A 21,387-nucleotide genomic window follows, 5' to 3' on the forward strand; every position below is an offset into this window, starting at 1 on the left:
ACTGTCAGGTATACGTCTGTATCCTATGCCAAGAGGAGCCCAGCCCCATGGCTTTCATCACTGTCAGGTATACGTCTGTATCCTATGCCACCAGAGTACATGTGTGGCCAAGAGGAGCCCAGCCCCATGGCTTTCATCACTGTCAGGTATACGTCTGTATCCTATGCCAAGAGGAGCCCAGCCCCATGGCTTTCATCACTGTCAGGTATACGTCTGTATCCTATGACACCAGAGTACATGTGTGGCCAAGAGGAGCCCAGCCCCATGGCTTTCATCACTGTCAGGTATACGTCTGTATCCTATGCCAAGAGGAGCCCAGCCCCATGGCTTTCATCACTGTCAGGTATACGTCTGTATCCTATGCCACCAGAGTACATGTGTGGCCAAGAGGAGCCCGGCCCCATGGCTTTCATCACTGTCAGGTATACGTCTGTATCCTATGCCACCAGAGTACATGTGTGGCCAAGAGGAGCCCGGCCCCATGGCTTTCATCACTGTCAGGTATACGTCTGTATCCTATGCCACCAGAGTACATCGTGTTGCCAAGAGGAGCCCAGCCCCATGGCTTTCATCACTGTCAGGTATACGTCTGTATCCTATGCCACCAGAGTACATTGTGTTGCCAAGAGGAGCCCAGCCCCATGGCTTTCATCACTGTCAGGTATACGTCTGTATCCTATGCCACCAGAGTACATGTGTGGCCAAGAGGAGCCCAGCCCCATGGCTTTCATCACTGTCAGGTATACGTCTGTATCCTATGCCAAGAGGAGCCCAGCCCCATGGCTTTCATCACTGTCAGGTATACGTCTGTATCATATGCCAGTAGAGTACATGTGTGGCCAAGAGGAGCCCAGCCCCATGGCTTTCATCACTGTCAGGTATACGTCTGTATCCTATGCCACCAGAGTACATCGTGTTGCCAAGAGGAGCCCAGCCCCATGGCTTTCATCACTGTCAGGTATACGTCTGTATCCTCTGCCACCAGAGTACATGTGTTGCCAAGAGGAGCCCAGCCCCATGGCTTTCATCACTGTCAGGTATATGTCTGTATCCTATGCCAAGAGGAGCCCAGCCCCATGGCTTTCATCACTGTCAGGTATACGTCTGTATCCTATGCCACCAGAGTACATCGTGTTGCCAAGAGGAGCCCAGCCCCATGGCTTTCATCACTGTCAGGTATACGTCTGTATCCTATGCCAAGAGGAGCCCAGCCCCATGGCTTTCATCACTGTCAGGTATACGTCTGTATCCTATGCCACCAGAGTACATGTGTTGCCAAGAGGAGCCCAGCCCCATGGCTTTCATCACTGTCAGGTATACGTCTGTATCCTCTGCCACCAGAGTACATGTGTGGCCAAGAGGAGCCCAGCCCCATGGCTTTCATCACTGTCAGGTATACGTCTGTATCCTATGCCAAGAGGAGCCCAGCCCCATGGCTTTCATCACTGTCAGGTATACGTCTGTATCCTATGCCACCAGAGTACATCGTGTTGCCAAGAGGAGCCCAGCCCCATGGCTTTCATCACTGTCAGGTATACGTCTGTATCCTATGCCACCAGAGTACATGTGTTGCCAAGAGGAGCCCAGCCCCATGGCTTTCATCACTGTCAGGTATACGTCTGTATCCTATGCCAAGAGGAGCCCAGCCCCATGGCTTTCATCACTGTCAGGTATACGTCTGTATCCTATGCCACCAGAGTACATGTGTGGCCAAGAGGAGCCCAGCCCCATGGCTTTCATCACTGTCAGGTATACGTCTGTATCCTATGCCAAGAGGAGCCCAGCCCCATGGCTTTCATCACTGTCAGGTATACGTCTGTATCCTATGACACCAGAGTACATGTGTGGCCAAGAGGAGCCCAGCCCCATGGCTTTCATCACTGTCAGGTATACGTCTGTATCCTATGCCAAGAGGAGCCCAGCCCCATGGCTTTCATCACTGTCAGGTATACGTCTGTATCCTATGCCACCAGAGTACATGTGTGGCCAAGAGGAGCCCGGCCCCATGGCTTTCATCACTGTCAGGTATACGTCTGTATCCTATGCCACCAGAGTACATGTGTGGCCAAGAGGAGCCCGGCCCCATGGCTTTCATCACTGTCAGGTATACGTCTGTATCCTATGCCACCAGAGTACATCGTGTTGCCAAGAGGAGCCCAGCCCCATGGCTTTCATCACTGTCAGGTATACGTCTGTATCCTATGCCACCAGAGTACATTGTGTTGCCAAGAGGAGCCCAGCCCCATGGCTTTCATCACTGTCAGGTATACGTCTGTATCCTATGCCACCAGAGTACATGTGTGGCCAAGAGGAGCCCAGCCCCATGGCTTTCATCACTGTCAGGTATACGTCTGTATCCTATGCCAAGAGGAGCCCAGCCCCATGGCTTTCATCACTGTCAGGTATACGTCTGTATCATATGCCAGTAGAGTACATGTGTGGCCAAGAGGAGCCCAGCCCCATGGCTTTCATCACTGTCAGGTATACGTCTGTATCCTATGCCACCAGAGTACATCGTGTTGCCAAGAGGAGCCCAGCCCCATGGCTTTCATCACTGTCAGGTATACGTCTGTATCCTCTGCCACCAGAGTACATGTGTTGCCAAGAGGAGCCCAGCCCCATGGCTTTCATCACTGTCAGGTATATGTCTGTATCCTATGCCAAGAGGAGCCCAGCCCCATGGCTTTCATCACTGTCAGGTATACGTCTGTATCCTATGCCACCAGAGTACATCGTGTTGCCAAGAGGAGCCCAGCCCCATGGCTTTCATCACTGTCAGGTATACGTCTGTATCCTATGCCAAGAGGAGCCCAGCCCCATGGCTTTCATCACTGTCAGGTATACGTCTGTATCCTATGCCACCAGAGTACATGTGTTGCCAAGAGGAGCCCAGCCCCATGGCTTTCATCACTGTCAGGTATACGTCTGTATCCTCTGCCACCAGAGTACATGTGTGGCCAAGAGGAGCCCAGCCCCATGGCTTTCATCACTGTCAGGTATACGTCTGTATCCTATGCCACCAGAGTACATCGTGTTGCCAAGAGGAGCCCAGCCCCATGGCTTTCATCACTGTCAGGTATACGTCTGTATCCTATGCCACCAGAGTACATGTGTTGCCAAGAGGAGCCCAGCCCCATGGCTTTCATCACTGTCAGGTATACGTCTGTATCCTATGCCAAGAGGAGCCCAGCCCCATGGCTTTCATCACTGTCAGGTATACGTCTGTATCCTATGCCACCAGAGTACATGTGTGGCCAAGAGGAGCCCAGCCCCATGGCTTTCATCACTGTCAGGTATACGTCTGTATCCTATGCCAAGAGGAGCCCAGCCCCATGGCTTTCATCACTGTCAGGTATACGTCTGTATCCTATGCCACCAGAGTACATTGTGTAGCCAAGAGGAGCCCAGCCCCATGGCTTTCATCACTGTCAGGTATACGTCTGTATCCTATGCCACCAGAGTACATGTGTGGCCAAGAGGAGCCCGGCCCCATGGCTTTCATCACTGTCAGGTATACGTCTGTATCCTATGCCACCAGAGTACATGTGTGGCCAAGAGGAGCCCAGCCCCATGGCTTTCATCACTGTCAGGTATACGTCTGTATCCTATGCCAAAAGGAGCCCAGCCCCATGGCTTTCATCACTGTCAGGTATACGTCTGTATCCTATGCCACCAGAGTACATCGTGTTGCCAAGAGGAGCCCGGCCCCATGGCTTTCATCACTGTCAGGTATACGTCTGTATCCTATGCCACCAGAGTACATGTGTGGCCAAGAGGAGCCCAGCCCCATGGCTTTCATCACTGTCAGGTATACGTCTGTATCCTATGCCACCAGAGTACATGTGTGGCCAAGAGGAGCCCAGCCCCATGGCTTTCATCACTGTCAGGTATACGTCTGTATCCTATGCCAAGAGGAGCCCAGCCCCATGGCTTTCATCACTGTCAGGTATACGTCTGTATCCTATGCCACCAGAGTACATGTGTGGCCAAGAGGAGCCCAGCCCCATGGCTTTCATCACTGTCAGGTATACGTCTGTATCCTATGCCACCAGAGTACATGTGTGGCCAAGAGGAGCCCAGCCCCATGGCTTTCATCACTGTCAGGTATACGTCTGTATCCTATGCCACCAGAGTACATGTGTGGCCAAGAGGAGCCCAGCCCCATGGCTTTCATCACTGTCAGGTATACGTCTGTATCCTATGCCAAGAGGAGCCCAGCCCCATGGCTTTCATCACTGTCAGGTATACGTCTGTATCATATGCCAGTAGAGTACATGTGTGGCCAAGAGGAGCCCAGCCCCATGGCTTTCATCACTGTCAGGTATACGTCTGTATCCTATGCCACCAGAGTACATCGTGTTGCCAAGAGGAGCCCAGCCCCATGGCTTTCATCACTGTCAGGTATACGTCTGTATCCTCTGCCACCAGAGTACATGTGTTGCCAAGAGGAGCCCAGCCCCATGGCTTTCATCACTGTCAGGTATATGTCTGTATCCTATGCCAAGAGGAGCCCAGCCCCATGGCTTTCATCACTGTCAGGTATACGTCTGTATCCTATGCCACCAGAGTACATCGTGTTGCCAAGAGGAGCCCAGCCCCATGGCTTTCATCACTGTCAGGTATACGTCTGTATCCTATGCCAAGAGGAGCCCAGCCCCATGGCTTTCATCACTGTCAGGTATACGTCTGTATCCTATGCCACCAGAGTACATGTGTTGCCAAGAGGAGCCCAGCCCCATGGCTTTCATCACTGTCAGGTATACGTCTGTATCCTCTGCCACCAGAGTACATGTGTGGCCAAGAGGAGCCCAGCCCCATGGCTTTCATCACTGTCAGGTATACGTCTGTATCCTATGCCAAGAGGAGCCCAGCCCCATGGCTTTCATCACTGTCAGGTATACGTCTGTATCCTATGCCACCAGAGTACATCGTGTTGCCAAGAGGAGCCCAGCCCCATGGCTTTCATCACTGTCAGGTATACGTCTGTATCCTATGCCACCAGAGTACATGTGTTGCCAAGAGGAGCCCAGCCCCATGGCTTTCATCACTGTCAGGTATACGTCTGTATCCTATGCCAAGAGGAGCCCAGCCCCATGGCTTTCATCACTGTCAGGTATACGTCTGTATCCTATGCCACCAGAGTACATGTGTGGCCAAGAGGAGCCCAGCCCCATGGCTTTCATCACTGTCAGGTATACGTCTGTATCCTATGCCAAGAGGAGCCCAGCCCCATGGCTTTCATCACTGTCAGGTATACGTCTGTATCCTATGACACCAGAGTACATGTGTGGCCAAGAGGAGCCCAGCCCCATGGCTTTCATCACTGTCAGGTATACGTCTGTATCCTATGCCAAGAGGAGCCCAGCCCCATGGCTTTCATCACTGTCAGGTATACGTCTGTATCCTATGCCACCAGAGTACATGTGTGGCCAAGAGGAGCCCGGCCCCATGGCTTTCATCACTGTCAGGTATACGTCTGTATCCTATGCCACCAGAGTACATGTGTGGCCAAGAGGAGCCCGGCCCCATGGCTTTCATCACTGTCAGGTATACGTCTGTATCCTATGCCACCAGAGTACATCGTGTTGCCAAGAGGAGCCCAGCCCCATGGCTTTCATCACTGTCAGGTATACGTCTGTATCCTATGCCACCAGAGTACATTGTGTTGCCAAGAGGAGCCCAGCCCCATGGCTTTCATCACTGTCAGGTATACGTCTGTATCCTATGCCACCAGAGTACATGTGTGGCCAAGAGGAGCCCAGCCCCATGGCTTTCATCACTGTCAGGTATACGTCTGTATCCTATGCCAAGAGGAGCCCAGCCCCATGGCTTTCATCACTGTCAGGTATACGTCTGTATCATATGCCAGTAGAGTACATGTGTGGCCAAGAGGAGCCCAGCCCCATGGCTTTCATCACTGTCAGGTATACGTCTGTATCCTATGCCACCAGAGTACATCGTGTTGCCAAGAGGAGCCCAGCCCCATGGCTTTCATCACTGTCAGGTATACGTCTGTATCCTCTGCCACCAGAGTACATGTGTTGCCAAGAGGAGCCCAGCCCCATGGCTTTCATCACTGTCAGGTATATGTCTGTATCCTATGCCAAGAGGAGCCCAGCCCCATGGCTTTCATCACTGTCAGGTATACGTCTGTATCCTATGCCACCAGAGTACATCGTGTGGCCAAGAGGAGCCCAGCCCCATGGCTTTCATCACTGTCAGGTATACGTCTGTATCCTATGCCAAGAGGAGCCCAGCCCCATGGCTTTCATCACTGTCAGGTATACGTCTGTATCCTATGCCACCAGAGTACATCGTGTTGCCAAGAGGAGCCCAGCCCCATGGCTTTCATCACTGTCAGGTATACGTCTGTATCCTATGCCACCAGAGTACATGTGTTGCCAAGAGGAGCCCAGCCCCATGGCTTTCATCACTGTCAGGTATACGTCTGTATCCTATGCCAAGAGGAGCCCAGCCCCATGGCTTTCATCACTGTCAGGTATACGTCTGTATCCTATGCCACCAGAGTACATGTGTGGCCAAGAGGAGCCCAGCCCCATGGCTTTCATCACTGTCAGGTATACGTCTGTATCCTATGCCAAGAGGAGCCCAGCCCCATGGCTTTCATCACTGTCAGGTATACGTCTGTATCCTATGACACCAGAGTACATGTGTGGCCAAGAGGAGCCCAGCCCCATGGCTTTCATCACTGTCAGGTATACGTCTGTATCCTATGCCAAGAGGAGCCCAGCCCCATGGCTTTCATCACTGTCAGGTATACGTCTGTATCCTATGCCACCAGAGTACATGTGTGGCCAAGAGGAGCCCGGCCCCATGGCTTTCATCACTGTCAGGTATACGTCTGTATCCTATGCCACCAGAGTACATGTGTGGCCAAGAGGAGCCCGGCCCCATGGCTTTCATCACTGTCAGGTATACGTCTGTATCCTATGCCACCAGAGTACATCGTGTTGCCAAGAGGAGCCCAGCCCCATGGCTTTCATCACTGTCAGGTATACGTCTGTATCCTATGCCACCAGAGTACATTGTGTTGCCAAGAGGAGCCCAGCCCCATGGCTTTCATCACTGTCAGGTATACGTCTGTATCCTATGCCACCAGAGTACATGTGTGGCCAAGAGGAGCCCAGCCCCATGGCTTTCATCACTGTCAGGTATACGTCTGTATCCTATGCCAAGAGGAGCCCAGCCCCATGGCTTTCATCACTGTCAGGTATACGTCTGTATCATATGCCAGTAGAGTACATGTGTGGCCAAGAGGAGCCCAGCCCCATGGCTTTCATCACTGTCAGGTATACGTCTGTATCCTATGCCACCAGAGTACATCGTGTTGCCAAGAGGAGCCCAGCCCCATGGCTTTCATCACTGTCAGGTATACGTCTGTATCCTCTGCCACCAGAGTACATGTGTTGCCAAGAGGAGCCCAGCCCCATGGCTTTCATCACTGTCAGGTATATGTCTGTATCCTATGCCAAGAGGAGCCCAGCCCCATGGCTTTCATCACTGTCAGGTATACGTCTGTATCCTATGCCACCAGAGTACATCGTGTTGCCAAGAGGAGCCCAGCCCCATGGCTTTCATCACTGTCAGGTATACGTCTGTATCCTATGCCAAGAGGAGCCCAGCCCCATGGCTTTCATCACTGTCAGGTATACGTCTGTATCCTATGCCACCAGAGTACATGTGTTGCCAAGAGGAGCCCAGCCCCATGGCTTTCATCACTGTCAGGTATACGTCTGTATCCTCTGCCACCAGAGTACATGTGTGGCCAAGAGGAGCCCAGCCCCATGGCTTTCATCACTGTCAGGTATACGTCTGTATCCTATGCCACCAGAGTACATCGTGTTGCCAAGAGGAGCCCAGCCCCATGGCTTTCATCACTGTCAGGTATACGTCTGTATCCTATGCCACCAGAGTACATGTGTTGCCAAGAGGAGCCCAGCCCCATGGCTTTCATCACTGTCAGGTATACGTCTGTATCCTATGCCAAGAGGAGCCCAGCCCCATGGCTTTCATCACTGTCAGGTATACGTCTGTATCCTATGCCACCAGAGTACATGTGTGGCCAAGAGGAGCCCAGCCCCATGGCTTTCATCACTGTCAGGTATACGTCTGTATCCTATGCCAAGAGGAGCCCAGCCCCATGGCTTTCATCACTGTCAGGTATACGTCTGTATCCTATGCCACCAGAGTACATTGTGTAGCCAAGAGGAGCCCAGCCCCATGGCTTTCATCACTGTCAGGTATACGTCTGTATCCTATGCCACCAGAGTACATGTGTGGCCAAGAGGAGCCCGGCCCCATGGCTTTCATCACTGTCAGGTATACGTCTGTATCCTATGCCACCAGAGTACATGTGTGGCCAAGAGGAGCCCAGCCCCATGGCTTTCATCACTGTCAGGTATACGTCTGTATCCTATGCCAAAAGGAGCCCAGCCCCATGGCTTTCATCACTGTCAGGTATACGTCTGTATCCTATGCCACCAGAGTACATCGTGTTGCCAAGAGGAGCCCGGCCCCATGGCTTTCATCACTGTCAGGTATACGTCTGTATCCTATGCCACCAGAGTACATGTGTGGCCAAGAGGAGCCCAGCCCCATGGCTTTCATCACTGTCAGGTATACGTCTGTATCCTATGCCACCAGAGTACATGTGTGGCCAAGAGGAGCCCAGCCCCATGGCTTTCATCACTGTCAGGTATACGTCTGTATCCTATGCCAAGAGGAGCCCAGCCCCATGGCTTTCATCACTGTCAGGTATACGTCTGTATCCTATGCCACCAGAGTACATGTGTGGCCAAGAGGAGCCCAGCCCCATGGCTTTCATCACTGTCAGGTATACGTCTGTATCCTATGCCACCAGAGTACATGTGTGGCCAAGAGGAGCCCAGCCCCATGGCTTTCATCACTGTCAGGTATACGTCTGTATCCTATGCCACCAGAGTACATGTGTGGCCAAGAGGAGCCCAGCCCCATGGCTTTCATCACTGTCAGGTATACGTCTGTATCCTATGCCAAGAGGAGCCCAGCCCCATGGCTTTCATCACTGTCAGGTATACGTCTGTATCATATGCCAGTAGAGTACATGTGTGGCCAAGAGGAGCCCAGCCCCATGGCTTTCATCACTGTCAGGTATACGTCTGTATCCTATGCCACCAGAGTACATCGTGTTGCCAAGAGGAGCCCAGCCCCATGGCTTTCATCACTGTCAGGTATACGTCTGTATCCTCTGCCACCAGAGTACATGTGTTGCCAAGAGGAGCCCAGCCCCATGGCTTTCATCACTGTCAGGTATATGTCTGTATCCTATGCCAAGAGGAGCCCAGCCCCATGGCTTTCATCACTGTCAGGTATACGTCTGTATCCTATGCCACCAGAGTACATCGTGTTGCCAAGAGGAGCCCAGCCCCATGGCTTTCATCACTGTCAGGTATACGTCTGTATCCTATGCCAAGAGGAGCCCAGCCCCATGGCTTTCATCACTGTCAGGTATACGTCTGTATCCTATGCCACCAGAGTACATGTGTTGCCAAGAGGAGCCCAGCCCCATGGCTTTCATCACTGTCAGGTATACGTCTGTATCCTCTGCCACCAGAGTACATGTGTGGCCAAGAGGAGCCCAGCCCCATGGCTTTCATCACTGTCAGGTATACGTCTGTATCCTATGCCAAGAGGAGCCCAGCCCCATGGCTTTCATCACTGTCAGGTATACGTCTGTATCCTATGCCACCAGAGTACATCGTGTTGCCAAGAGGAGCCCAGCCCCATGGCTTTCATCACTGTCAGGTATACGTCTGTATCCTATGCCACCAGAGTACATGTGTTGCCAAGAGGAGCCCAGCCCCATGGCTTTCATCACTGTCAGGTATACGTCTGTATCCTATGCCAAGAGGAGCCCAGCCCCATGGCTTTCATCACTGTCAGGTATACGTCTGTATCCTATGCCACCAGAGTACATGTGTGGCCAAGAGGAGCCCAGCCCCATGGCTTTCATCACTGTCAGGTATACGTCTGTATCCTATGCCAAGAGGAGCCCAGCCCCATGGCTTTCATCACTGTCAGGTATACGTCTGTATCCTATGACACCAGAGTACATGTGTGGCCAAGAGGAGCCCAGCCCCATGGCTTTCATCACTGTCAGGTATACGTCTGTATCCTATGCCAAGAGGAGCCCAGCCCCATGGCTTTCATCACTGTCAGGTATACGTCTGTATCCTATGCCACCAGAGTACATGTGTGGCCAAGAGGAGCCCGGCCCCATGGCTTTCATCACTGTCAGGTATACGTCTGTATCCTATGCCACCAGAGTACATGTGTGGCCAAGAGGAGCCCGGCCCCATGGCTTTCATCACTGTCAGGTATACGTCTGTATCCTATGCCACCAGAGTACATCGTGTTGCCAAGAGGAGCCCAGCCCCATGGCTTTCATCACTGTCAGGTATACGTCTGTATCCTATGCCACCAGAGTACATTGTGTTGCCAAGAGGAGCCCAGCCCCATGGCTTTCATCACTGTCAGGTATACGTCTGTATCCTATGCCACCAGAGTACATGTGTGGCCAAGAGGAGCCCAGCCCCATGGCTTTCATCACTGTCAGGTATACGTCTGTATCCTATGCCAAGAGGAGCCCAGCCCCATGGCTTTCATCACTGTCAGGTATACGTCTGTATCATATGCCAGTAGAGTACATGTGTGGCCAAGAGGAGCCCAGCCCCATGGCTTTCATCACTGTCAGGTATACGTCTGTATCCTATGCCACCAGAGTACATCGTGTTGCCAAGAGGAGCCCAGCCCCATGGCTTTCATCACTGTCAGGTATACGTCTGTATCCTCTGCCACCAGAGTACATGTGTTGCCAAGAGGAGCCCAGCCCCATGGCTTTCATCACTGTCAGGTATATGTCTGTATCCTATGCCAAGAGGAGCCCAGCCCCATGGCTTTCATCACTGTCAGGTATACGTCTGTATCCTATGCCACCAGAGTACATCGTGTTGCCAAGAGGAGCCCAGCCCCATGGCTTTCATCACTGTCAGGTATACGTCTGTATCCTATGCCAAGAGGAGCCCAGCCCCATGGCTTTCATCACTGTCAGGTATACGTCTGTATCCTATGCCACCAGAGTACATGTGTTGCCAAGAGGAGCCCAGCCCCATGGCTTTCATCACTGTCAGGTATACGTCTGTATCCTCTGCCACCAGAGTACATGTGTGGCCAAGAGGAGCCCAGCCCCATGGCTTTCATCACTGTCAGGTATACGTCTGTATCCTATGCCACCAGAGTACATCGTGTTGCCAAGAGGAGCCCAGCCCCATGGCTTTCATCACTGTCAGGTATACGTCTGTATCCTATGCCAAGAGGAGCCCAGCCCCATGGCTTTCATCACTGTCAGGTATACGTCTGTATCCTATGCCACCAGAGTACATCGTGTTGCCAAGAGGAGCCCAGCCCCATGGCTTTCATCACTGTCAGGTATACGTCTGTATCCTATGCCACCAGAGTACATGTGTTGCCAAGAGGAGCCCAGCCCCATGGCTTTCATCACTGTCAGGTATACGTCTGTATCCTATGCCAAGAGGAGCCCAGCCCCATGGCTTTCATCACTGTCAGGTATACGTCTGTATCCTATGCCACCAGAGTACATGTGTGGCCAAGAGGAGCCCAGCCCCATGGCTTTCATCACTGTCAGGTATACGTCTGTATCCTATGCCAAGAGGAGCCCAGCCCCATGGCTTTCATCACTGTCAGGTATACGTCTGTATCCTATGACACCAGAGTACATGTGTGGCCAAGAGGAGCCCAGCCCCATGGCTTTCATCACTGTCAGGTATACGTCTGTATCCTATGCCAAGAGGAGCCCAGCCCCATGGCTTTCATCACTGTCAGGTATACGTCTGTATCCTATGCCACCAGAGTACATGTGTGGCCAAGAGGAGCCCGGCCCCATGGCTTTCATCACTGTCAGGTATACGTCTGTATCCTATGCCACCAGAGTACATGTGTGGCCAAGAGGAGCCCGGCCCCATGGCTTTCATCACTGTCAGGTATACGTCTGTATCCTATGCCACCAGAGTACATCGTGTTGCCAAGAGGAGCCCAGCCCCATGGCTTTCATCACTGTCAGGTATACGTCTGTATCCTATGCCACCAGAGTACATTGTGTTGCCAAGAGGAGCCCAGCCCCATGGCTTTCATCACTGTCAGGTATACGTCTGTATCCTATGCCACCAGAGTACATGTGTGGCCAAGAGGAGCCCAGCCCCATGGCTTTCATCACTGTCAGGTATACGTCTGTATCCTATGCCAAGAGGAGCCCAGCCCCATGGCTTTCATCACTGTCAGGTATACGTCTGTATCATATGCCAGTAGAGTACATGTGTGGCCAAGAGGAGCCCAGCCCCATGGCTTTCATCACTGTCAGGTATACGTCTGTATCCTATGCCACCAGAGTACATCGTGTTGCCAAGAGGAGCCCAGCCCCATGGCTTTCATCACTGTCAGGTATACGTCTGTATCCTCTGCCACCAGAGTACATGTGTTGCCAAGAGGAGCCCAGCCCCATGGCTTTCATCACTGTCAGGTATATGTCTGTATCCTATGCCAAGAGGAGCCCAGCCCCATGGCTTTCATCACTGTCAGGTATACGTCTGTATCCTATGCCACCAGAGTACATCGTGTTGCCAAGAGGAGCCCAGCCCCATGGCTTTCATCACTGTCAGGTATACGTCTGTATCCTATGCCAAGAGGAGCCCAGCCCCATGGCTTTCATCACTGTCAGGTATACGTCTGTATCCTATGCCACCAGAGTACATGTGTTGCCAAGAGGAGCCCAGCCCCATGGCTTTCATCACTGTCAGGTATACGTCTGTATCCTCTGCCACCAGAGTACATGTGTGGCCAAGAGGAGCCCAGCCCCATGGCTTTCATCACTGTCAGGTATACGTCTGTATCCTATGCCAAGAGGAGCCCAGCCCCATGGCTTTCATCACTGTCAGGTATACGTCTGTATCCTATGCCACCAGAGTACATTGTGTAGCCAAGAGGAGCCCAGCCCCATGGCTTTCATCACTGTCAGGTATACGTCTGTATCCTATGCCACCAGAGTACATGTGTTGCCAAGAGGAGCCCAGCCCCATGGCTTTCATCACTGTCAGGTATACGTCTGTATCCTCTGCCACCAGAGTACATGTGTGGCCAAGAGGAGCCCAGCCCCATGGCTTTCATCACTGTCAGGTATACGTCTGTATCCTATGCCAAGAGGAGCCCAGCCCCATGGCTTTCATCACTGTCAGGTATACGTCTGTATCCTATGCCACCAGAGTACATTGTGTAGCCAAGAGGAGCCCAGCCCCATGGCTTTCATCACTGTCAGGTATACGTCTGTATCCTATGCCACCAGAGTACATGTGTTGCCAAGAGGAGCCCAGCCCCATGGCTTTCATCACTGTCAGGTATACGTCTGTATCCTCTGCCACCAGAGTACATGTGTGGCCAAGAGGAGCCCAGCCCCATGGCTTTCATCACTGTCAGGTATACGTCTGTATCCTATGCCAAGAGGAGCCCAGCCCCATGGCTTTCATCACTGTCAGGTATACGTCTGTATCCTATGCCACCAGAGTACATTGTGTAGCCAAGAGGAGCCCAGCCCCATGGCTTTCATCACTGTCAGGTATACGTCTGTATCCTATGCCACCAGAGTACATGTGTGGCCAAGAGGAGCCCGGCCCCATGGCTTTCATCACTGTCAGGTATACGTCTGTATCCTATGCCACCAGAGTACATGTGTGGCCAAGAGGAGCCCAGCCCCATGGCTTTCATCACTGTCAGGTATACGTCTGTATCCTATGCCAAGAGGAGCCCAGCCCCATGGCTTTCATCACTGTCAGGTATACGTCTGTATCCTATGCCACCAGAGTACATCGTGTTGCCAAGAGGAGCCCGGCCCCATGGCTTTCATCACTGTCAGGTATACGTCTGTATCCTATGCCACCAGAGTACATGTGTGGCCAAGAGGAGCCCAGCCCCATGGCTTTCATCACTGTCAGGTATACGTCTGTATCCTATGCCACCAGAGTACATCGTGTTGCCAAGAGGAGCCCGGCCCCATGGCTTTCATCACTGTCAGGTATACGTCTGTATCCTATGCCACCAGAGTACATGTGTGGCCAAGAGGAGCCCAGCCCCATGGCTTTCATCACTGTCAGGTATACGTCTGTATCCTATGCCAAGAGGAGCCCAGCCCCATGGCTTTCATCACTGTCAGGTATACGTCTGTATCCTATGCCACCAGAGTACATCGTGTTGCCAAGAGGAGCCCGGCCCCATGGCTTTCATCACTGTCAGGTATACGTCTGTATCCTATGCCAAGAGGAGCCCAGCCCCATGGCTTTCATCACTGTCAGGTATACGTCTGTATCCTATGCCACCAGAGTACATGTGTTGCCAAGAGGAGCCCGGCCCCATGGCTTTCATCACTGTCAGGTATACGTCTGTATCCTATGCAACCAGAGTACATGTGTAGCCAAGAGGAGCCCGGCCCCATGGCTTTCATCACTGTCAGGTATACGTCTGTATCCTATGCCACCAGAGTACATCGTGTTGCCAAGAGGAGCCCAGCCCCATGGCTTTCATCACTGTCAGGTATACGTCTGTATCCTATGCCACCAGAGTACATGTGTGGCCACTACACATGGTGCTATAGAGAAAGACATCTTCATTTCAAAGCAAGATTTTACTGACATACTGCAAATTGCTGCTCTTCAAAGTGAAAAAAAAACATTAAAAAAACTTACCTAGCCCTGTACTCTGTTTTTAATTGGCTTCAGGTAACACAAATTTAGTATTCTGTTCCTCGGCTTGTAAGGCTTGAGACTTGGAGGATATTGTGAATGACTCGGAATTCATCCTTGCCACAAACCATTGTCGTTAGAAATGTGAATTTAAGATTATTCTGTGTGGTTACAGGTTTGCTCATCAAGCTTTAGTGAATCTATGTGAATCAATGTGAATAGAGAGAAAACATTAGTTTTGTGATGGATGAAGTTTTGTCACATTGGGTGTAATGATTGAGAATGAAGGCTGTAGGCCATGAGAGGAGATCCTATTCTGTGTGCTCTGATCCCAGGGAATGTAAGCTGATTGGATTGAGACTCATTTGTCATCTGTCACGTTCTTGAATATTTCTCCTTCTCTACTACTACTGAGTGAAACATAGTATTCAAACAATATAGGACTGGATATTCATTATGGCTGCAAGGCAGCCATCTTTGATTTTCTAAATCATAAGTTTTAGAACCTTAGAAATAGTGATGAAGCTTTTATTTTCAAGGTTAACAAAAACATTTTAACCATGTTAACTGTTTATGGTTTTTTTATTTGTTTGTGGCGTCTTGATTGGCAATACATCCAACTTGGCAAAAACATGTATATTGGTCAATTTGTTGACATCCTTTAATTAATGGATCACTGGTATTTTCACGGGATGGCCAGTCGTCTGATGCTGAAGGGCACCAGAAACCTGTGATTGTGGGTGTGAATAGTAAATCACCCTGATTGTGTTTTCAGGGTTGTCAGCACCATTCCCATATTCATGAGTTTCACAAAGATGGTAACTGTCTAACACCTGTTTAGGCTGGCCTCCCTCAAGGTGACATGCCGTGGTGCCACACACACAGGCTGCTATACCTTCTCACTGGATCCAACTTCTTTTCATTTGGATGTTATTTTTAAACTGAGTAACCATGTGAACTAGCATCTTCCCGAGGCAAGGGAGTTAACTGACTGTAAAAGTCCAGTTTCCACCCTTGCCGAACTAGGATCTTGGCTCCATCGTAGAACCACCAGCAGTTATTAGAGTTATGTCCCTTCTATGTCCCTTCTCTCATGTCTATGCCCCTCCTTTTGACCAATAAGATTCCATCTCTCATATCACTTGCATTTGCTTCAAACAAAATGGCAGCACCCAATCAAAACGATAATCAAAATCTATATTGTATCAAATCATGTGCGCACATTTATCATGATCATGAAAGGATTGTGAAAATATTTGTTGACATCGAGTTGTCGGTACACATGCTTTGCAAATCCTTCAATCAACCGAAATCTGCACAGCAGTTTATGAACTGGATGTCGATTTTGTTGCGTGATTTTGATTGCACTATGCATAGACTTGTTAGTCCAGCCAAAACATAATTCCAGCCTAGGTTGGCAAGGGTGGAAACTGGGGTTTTATAGTCAGTTAACTCCCTTGCCTCAGGAAGATGGCATGGCATGTGACCTGCACTCAGCTCCAGCAGCAAGTCGGGCTATTGTGCTGTGTTCCAGTCGTGTAAGACAAAAACTGGGCAAGTATACAAGTTGAACACGGTAATCTGTCTTTCTACACATGGCCTAGACTCGCACAAGTCTCTAAGGCAATAATTATTAGTTTAAATCATAATTTCTAGATCATGTAAATAAAAAGAACAAGTTGTCCTTATGTGCTGTCCACATCTAGACTTGCCTATGAGAATGATTAGGAGGATAGAATTACTACACATCCATGGACTTTTCTTTCAGAACAGCCTTGGAGCAAGGCTACACATGGCCAGTAGGTTTCTGTAGCAGGCTAATCTCCTGCCATAACAGCTACATGTATTATAGGATGAGGGTATGGGAGTTATTCACCGTGTTTACACAGCGTGGGCCATGTGTTGGATGTGCAGTGAGTGAAATGTAGAGTACACAAAGACTTCCCATTACACAGTCAATATGTACGTGATGAATAAGTATCTGTGTTAAGAGCTTCTCAAGTCTGGAAAAACACATTAATCATATATACACTGATGGTTTAGTGTAGACTAACATCTAGTCTCTGAAATAAATACATTTTACAGAGAAAAAATAGTTGTTAGATTATGTTAATAATATATAATAGAAAGGGCCAAGAGACTTTCTTCACTTTCAGCAAACTGCCGTATTCTAGACTTTCCAAATAATATACTGTATATCGCTGTGTATAAGGCAAATTTTTCGTACCTAGAATTAGGGGGCTTTCCAGGGTCATCTTATACACAGGGTTGAAGTGTTTTGATGTTTTTTTCCCAACCCAAAGACATTACAGCATTACTGTAAGCATGTAACACTGGAAATACCGAAATGTCAATAAATCCGTATAAGTGGCATTTTATATCTTGACTTATGTTTTTAATCTGTTTTATTAATTTTATTCAAAATTTTATTCAATATTGTGTGCATTTATTTCAGCAAAATCGTATGTGAGATGATCGGAAGATCGCACAACTCACCGTTATATAAAGCAACCACGGTCAAATTACCACTATTGACGCCTTGAAAAAAACTTTAGTGGATAGAGAATGTGTGTGATGTGGAAGACGAGGAATTACTAGACATGAAATCCTACATCCAGTACACATGAAATCCTACATCCAGTACACATGAAATCCTACATCCAATACGCATGAAATCCTACATCGAGTACACATGAAATCCTACACCCAATACACATGGAATCCTACATCCAAATACACATGAAATCCTACATCCTATACACTTGGAATCCTACATCCAATACACATGAAATCCTACATCCAATACACATGAAATACTACATCCAATACACATGAAATACTACATCCAATACACATGAACTACTACATCCAATACACATGAAATCCTACATCGAGTACACATGAAATACTGCATCCAATACACATGAAATACTACATCCAATACACATGAAATACTACATCCAATACACATGAAATCCTACATCGAGTACACATGAAATCCTACACCCAATACACATGGAATCCTACATCCAAATACACATGGAATCCTACATCCAATACACATGAAATCCTACATCCTATACACTTGGAATCCTACATCGAGTAAACATGAAATCCTACACCCAATACTCATTGAATCCTACATCCAATACACATGAAATCCTACATCCTATATACTTGGAATCCTACATCCAATACACATGAAATCCTACATCCAATACACATGAAATACTACATCCAATACACATGAAATCCTTCATCCAATACGCATGAAATCCTACATCGAGTACACATGAAATCCTACACCCAATACACATGGAATCCTACATCCAATACACATGAAATCCTACATCCTATACACTTGGAATCCTACATCGAGTAAACATGAAATCCTACACCCAATACTCATTGAATCCTACATCCAATACACATGAAATCCTACATCCTATATACTTGGAATCCTACATCCAATACACATGAAATCCTACATCCAATACACATGGAATCCTACATCCAATACACATGGAATCCTACATCCAATACACATGAAATCCTACATCCAATACACATGGAATCCTACATCCAATACACATGAAATCATACATCCTATACACTTGGAATCCTACATCCAATACACATGAAATCCTACATCCAATACACATAAAATTGTACGTCCAGTATACATGGAATCGTACATTGAGTACACATGAAATCCAACATCCAGTACACATGAAATCCAACATCCAGTCCCCATGAAATCCTACATCCAATACACAGGAATTCCTACATCCAATACACATGAATTCCTACATCCAATACACATGAATTCCTACATCCAATACACATGAATTCCTACATCCAATATACATGAATTCCTACATCCAATACTACATCCAATACACAGGAATTCCTACATCCAATACGCATGAAATCCTACATCGAGTACACATGAAATCCTACACCCAATACACATGGAATCCTACATCCAATACACATGAATTCCTACATCCAATACACATTAAATATTTGTAACGAATTCAAGAGAAATACAGTATGCATCTACTGCGGCGCATATTCAGTGATTTGGTACCGCGTAAGGTTAATTTCCATATATGTAACCATTTGAAAACTGGAAACAGCTGAGTCATCACCTGCTGATGTTTACATGTAGTCCAGGCATGGAGGTAGGCCTCAGGGCAGAAACATTCAGTTTCCATGTTTGATGGTGAGAGTGTTGAGACAGTGCTGCTGACAAGTTTAATGAGAACTGTTACATGCTCAGATCACTGCCTGAAGGTGGTGGATGCCGTGACAGCAGCTGTTACAGACTGTGAATATATTTACTGTTGTAGGCCGAGTTGTAGGATGCTACGGATTGGTTGATATTCTAAGAATTTAGTGATTGTCCTACATGCCTTGAAGATTATTTTCAAAATTGGGAATGATATAGATTATGTCTTGTCAGAGTTTGTTACAGTCAGGATGTTGTTCTCAGGAAACAAGGCTGGAAGGAAGGAAAGTGTAGTTGAAGAATATTGTCACTTGCTTCAAGACGGTAGTCATGGTGATAATATTGTCACTTGCTTCAAGACGGTAGTCATGGTGATAATATTGTCACTTGCTTAAGACGGTAGTCATGGTGATAATATTGTCACTTGTTTGAAAGTGTTAGTCATGGTGATAATATTGTCACTTGTTTGAAGGTGATAGTCATGATGATAATATTGTCACTTGTTTGAAAGTGGTAGTCATAATGATAATATTGTCACTTGTTTGAATGTGATAGTCATGATGATAATATTGTCACTTGTTTGAATGTAATAGTCATGATGACTTCTGTGAAGATTGTAAGAGATTCCATAAATATTTTAAGAGATTCTGTGAATATTTATAAGATTCCGAAGTCAGTGTCTCCTGCGTGGACATGACTGATGGGAGACCCCTGTGCTTGACAGCCAGCTGCGTATCCCTCACTGTACTCTGTCAAGCATCTACAGGAGGACAAGGTGGTTGTTGTTGTTGTTTGGGGGGTGATATAAACGAGACTTGACCTGAATGCTGCTGCATTGTGGGGCAGGTTACTCTACGGACACGGTCTTCCCACGTCTGTCGCCATGTCACGTCAGCTGGAACAAACCCCACTATCTGCTGTGGGAGACCCACCCAAGACAGGACTGTGACTCAGGCTGGATGGGACTTGGAGGAGATGAGGGAGGGGGAGGGGGAGGACAAGGTTTCGGGAGAGACTGGGTTTAAGTCTGCTGTGTTTTTTATCATGCTTTAGTTTCGGAAGAACAAGAGGAAGCTTGGTGGACAAACTTGATGTGGGGATGGATTGATGATGTGATGGTTGAAAGGATTGTTGACGTGATGGTTGAAAGGATTGATGACGTGATGGTTGAAAGGATTGATGATGTGATGGTTGAATGGATTGATGATGTGATGGTTGAAAGGATTGATGATGTGATGGTTGGATGGATTGATGATGTGATGGTTGAATTGATTGATGACGTGATGTTGGAAGGATTGATGATGTGATGGTTGAAAGGATTGATGACGTGATGGTTGAAAGGATTGATGATGTGATGGTTGAATGGATTGATGATGTGATTGTTGAATGGATTGATGATGTGATGGTTGAATGGATTGATGATGTAATGGTTGAAAGGTTTGATGATGTGATGGTTGAAAGGATTGATGATGTGATGGTTGAATGGATTGATGATGTGATGGTTGAATGGATTGATGACGTGATGTTGGAAGGATTGATGATGTGATGGTTGAAAGGATTGATGATGTGATGGTTGAAAGGATTGATGATGTGATGGTTGAATTGATTGAGTCTTAAGAACATGCCATAGGGGGGTAGTTCATGCTTGATTGAATTAAGGACCACTTGAACATTTGTGTTATGTCAAGAATCACTCTACTTCCATGAGTGGGTCTCAAGTCTTGCAGTCAGGCTGTGTCAAGTGATGGTGGCCGACTTTAACAGTGTTGAAACTAGACATAAGGACATATATCAAATTTGTTTAAGAAAATGATTGAGATGAATGTTATAAATACAGGCACGAGTATTCAGTCTACAGCTTGGGTTACCATGGTTCCAAAATATACAAAAATACCCAGTCATGAATAATATTGTTTGTGTTTACATTGTCTTGAGTTTTGTGTTTCTATGTTGCAGGTATACATCCGCGTCATGGGTTGGTGTGGACCGACGGCAAGGCCATCTTTCTTGCCCCAGTCCGGCTGTACGGCAATGACATCGAGAACGCCAAGTCACTCAAGCTCGGAGAATTTGAGTATGTGTGCTGTACTGACAATCTTATTGCAAACACAAGGATATTGTTTGAACTCAGGATATGAACATATTTTGCATGTAAAAGATGTATTTTTAGTTTCACCCACCATCTTGTAGACGTGGCCCCTGTACTCTTCCCAGTCTTAGTTCAAAGTAGAATAGGTCTTCAGCAACGCATTCTTGCCGTAAAAGGCGACTATTCTTGTTGTAAGAGGCGAGTAACAGGATCGGGTGGTCATCGTATCCCGATTGCGTGGATCAATGCTCATGATGTCAATC

General features: G+C 48.4%; 1 protein-coding gene across 2 annotated transcripts in view; it reads left to right on the forward strand.

Annotated features, from left to right (window-relative positions):
* Window positions 1-21,387, forward strand: part of LOC124117650 (WD repeat and coiled-coil-containing protein-like) — an 81,004-nt gene that overhangs the window by 22,607 nt on the left and 37,010 nt on the right. For both annotated transcript variants that reach the window (XM_046479626.2, XM_048383401.1), the window contains exon 2: window positions 20,992-21,109. In XM_046479626.2, coding sequence (XP_046335582.2) covers window positions 20,992-21,109 — 118 coding nt within the window. The remainder of the gene's footprint in view (window positions 1-20,991; window positions 21,110-21,387) is intronic.

Source organism: Haliotis rufescens, unplaced genomic scaffold (assembly GCF_023055435.1).
Source record: "Haliotis rufescens isolate VD_foot unplaced genomic scaffold, xgHalRufe1.0.p SCAF_48, whole genome shotgun sequence".
Lineage (NCBI taxonomy): Eukaryota > Metazoa > Mollusca > Gastropoda > Lepetellida > Haliotidae > Haliotis > Haliotis rufescens.